Source organism: Aptenodytes forsteri, unplaced genomic scaffold, assembly GCF_000699145.1.
Source record: "Aptenodytes forsteri isolate BGI_AS27 unplaced genomic scaffold, ASM69914v1 Scaffold92, whole genome shotgun sequence".
NCBI classification, from domain to species: Eukaryota; Metazoa; Chordata; class Aves; order Sphenisciformes; family Spheniscidae; genus Aptenodytes; species Aptenodytes forsteri.
This window is the reverse complement of record NW_008794581.1, coordinates 6,185,226-6,187,669: the sequence shown is the minus strand read 5'-3', so window position 1 is coordinate 6,187,669 and position 2,444 is coordinate 6,185,226. Positions and strand designations below refer to the sequence as shown.

Below are 2,444 nucleotides of genomic sequence, written 5' to 3'. Positions count from 1 at the left end.
GGGTGTGGGGGGAGCAGGGCCGGCGGTGCTCTGGCGGCTGAGCTCGGACCGCACCGCTGGACCTGGCTTCTGCCAGCTTGTTTGAGCTCCTGAACCCCCTCGGGACCGGGGAGTCGGTGCAGCCTAAAGGGACACGCTTTCCTGGGATCCCTGGCCCTAAAGCTGTAGCCAGCCCGGGTGCAGTGGGCGACTGGGGAGCACGGGGACCTGGGGGCAAGCTCGTCCGGGAAGAGATTTGGAAACCCATGGCGGTTTTCGTGGGTGGAGTTACCCGGGTTGTGCTCTGTTGGTGGTGCAATGTGGGCACTGTTGCCCGTAGGACACCTGATTTCTTTTCTGAAAATAAATACATAAACCAGGCAAACTTTAAATTTGTTGTTTACTGATGTTGCAGAAAACGATCGGAGGAAAAATCTTCAGTAGCTGCGACAGGGAAGCCTAAAAGAGAAGTTGAGGTTGATAGTACCGAAGATGCCGTTTTGGGAAAGAAGCCAAAATTGGAAGATGTTGTATCAGAAGATGCTAAGTAAGTGCCCAGCTTAATGTGTAAGGAAATCATAGCAGGACATACTGGTTAGCTATATGCTAATTGTGAATAGTCAACATAAGTAGCTTTGCAGTGTTTTCATACAAAGATGAATTTGCATATGAAGTTGATTTTCCATTATCTATATAAGTGATGATGTGCTGGTAGTACGGCTTCAGCAGTGACAAGCACTGGGTCTGTTTAAAATAATATTGCGGACAGATAGGCAACTGCAGTATGAAATGTTCATGCATTTGTGGTTACTGCATTTGGATCGGTAGTTCTTGGTCAAAGCCACTGTGTTGATTTCAGGCATATAGCAAGAGATAAGCAGTGAGGCACATGGGAGGAGGCAGGCTTGCTGTGTACCGTGCCACTGAAAGACATAATTGGCTTGGGATACAGGAGGAAGAATTTGACCAAGGAGACAGAAATAAGGCTTTTGAGGCACGTAAGATTATAACTGCAGCAAATATTTGGAATCTTAAGTACGGGCATGCTTTTAAATTTGAGCACAAATGGCAGGTATTTGACATGGAGACGGGGATATACTTGGACATGTCGACAGCTGGGGCGATAAGGCAGCTGAAGGGAAGCCAGAATAGCATTTCTGTGCTTTAGGATCTGCATGTCTCTCCCTCTTTTCTTTCCAGAACTTCATGATGTATATTATGAGGGGTTTTGAAAACAGATTGAAGGGACAGTGTGGGTACTTTTTCAGCTTAGTGTATCTTAAGAGATTCTTGGGAACTTGGAAGTTCATGTTGGTTCAGAAAATGATTAGGAGGGTTCATGGAATAAAAATTCTTCCAGAGCTGCCAAATACAGATGTGTACCTCCTAGCTCAAGATACAGAAAACTTCTAAAAATTATGTGCTTGCTGTGTTCTTATACTTTTCTCTGGGTGATGTATTAGTGACTTCTGCGAGACAGAATTCTGGTCTGGATTGTCATTTGGTCTTACATGGTAATTTTTCCTAAGTTCAAGGTAAGATTTTCTGTGAGAAAGTCATGAGAAGGCTTCTCGGAACACTGTAAACAAAGGGTACCTGTATAGAAGCAAAACAGAACCAGAGTCAACATTTTAAGTCAGTTGCTGTGATAGTGGTCTCAGTAGAACATACACTTGCCCACAGTAGCTTACTAAGTATGTTAAAACTGTCAGAAAAAAACACTTCTATGCAGTGAGACATTAGCCCCTTCTTGTGGCCGGGAGAGAAGAGACTAGTAAAGAAAAGAGGGGTCTTGTCTTCAGGCAGCTGCTTGGGATGCTTCAGGCTGCTGTTATTCAGTGTCATGACTAGTAGCAGGTCTTGAATTTTGCTTTGTTGTATATTGAAAAAAGTCCCCATTTCATCAGAAAACTTCATGTGAACAAAGGCGATCCAAGTACTGTTTTGTGGTACAAGTTTTTAAGGTGTTACAAATCCCAAAGCAGTAGCTAAAGTATATTCATATAGTAGCAAAATTTTAACACTTATAGGTATTCTTAGTCCTGGTAGTAGACTCTGCCAACTGTCCGTTTCAAGTTTGTGCATCCTTTTTTTAACGTTGCAGTTAAAGTAGAGGTCAAGTTCAAGATTTTCGTATTTATAAAGAAAACAGGATTTTTAAATACCTTTTTGGCAATCCTAACTCATATGTTTTTAGTCTGGCAGACCTGATGCCTCAAGTAAAGGTGCAAGCTGTGGAAACTGTTGAAGGTTGTACACATGAGGTAAGTGCAATGAAAATGCACATGAAAAATACGGGCTTGTTTCCTAGAATTATATGTATTACTGCCAGTATTATAATATTGTTTATTGCACTTGTATTTATTATATCATAGGATCATAGAATCATTTAGGGTGGAAAAGACCTTTAAGATCATCGAGTCTAACCATAAACCTAACACTGCCAAGTCCACCACTACACCATG

At 42.3% G+C, this 2,444-nt stretch overlaps 2 protein-coding genes across 2 annotated transcripts in view; one reads left to right on the top strand and one right to left on the bottom strand.

Annotated features, from left to right (window-relative positions):
• Nucleotides 1-247, bottom strand: part of DHX29 (DExH-box helicase 29) — a 27,639-nt gene extending 27,392 nt beyond the window's left edge. The window contains exon 1 of the mRNA XM_009272557.2: nucleotides 55-247. Within this exon, the coding sequence (XP_009270832.1) occupies nucleotides 55-247 (193 nt within the window). The remainder of the gene's footprint in view (nucleotides 1-54) is intronic.
• Nucleotides 246-2,444, top strand: part of SKIV2L2 (Ski2 like RNA helicase 2) — a 48,245-nt gene continuing 46,046 nt past the window's right edge. The window contains exons 1-3 of the mRNA XM_009272556.1: nucleotides 246-280; nucleotides 395-526; nucleotides 2,177-2,243. Coding sequence (XP_009270831.1) covers nucleotides 246-280; nucleotides 395-526; nucleotides 2,177-2,243 — 234 coding nt within the window. The remainder of the gene's footprint in view (nucleotides 281-394; nucleotides 527-2,176; nucleotides 2,244-2,444) is intronic.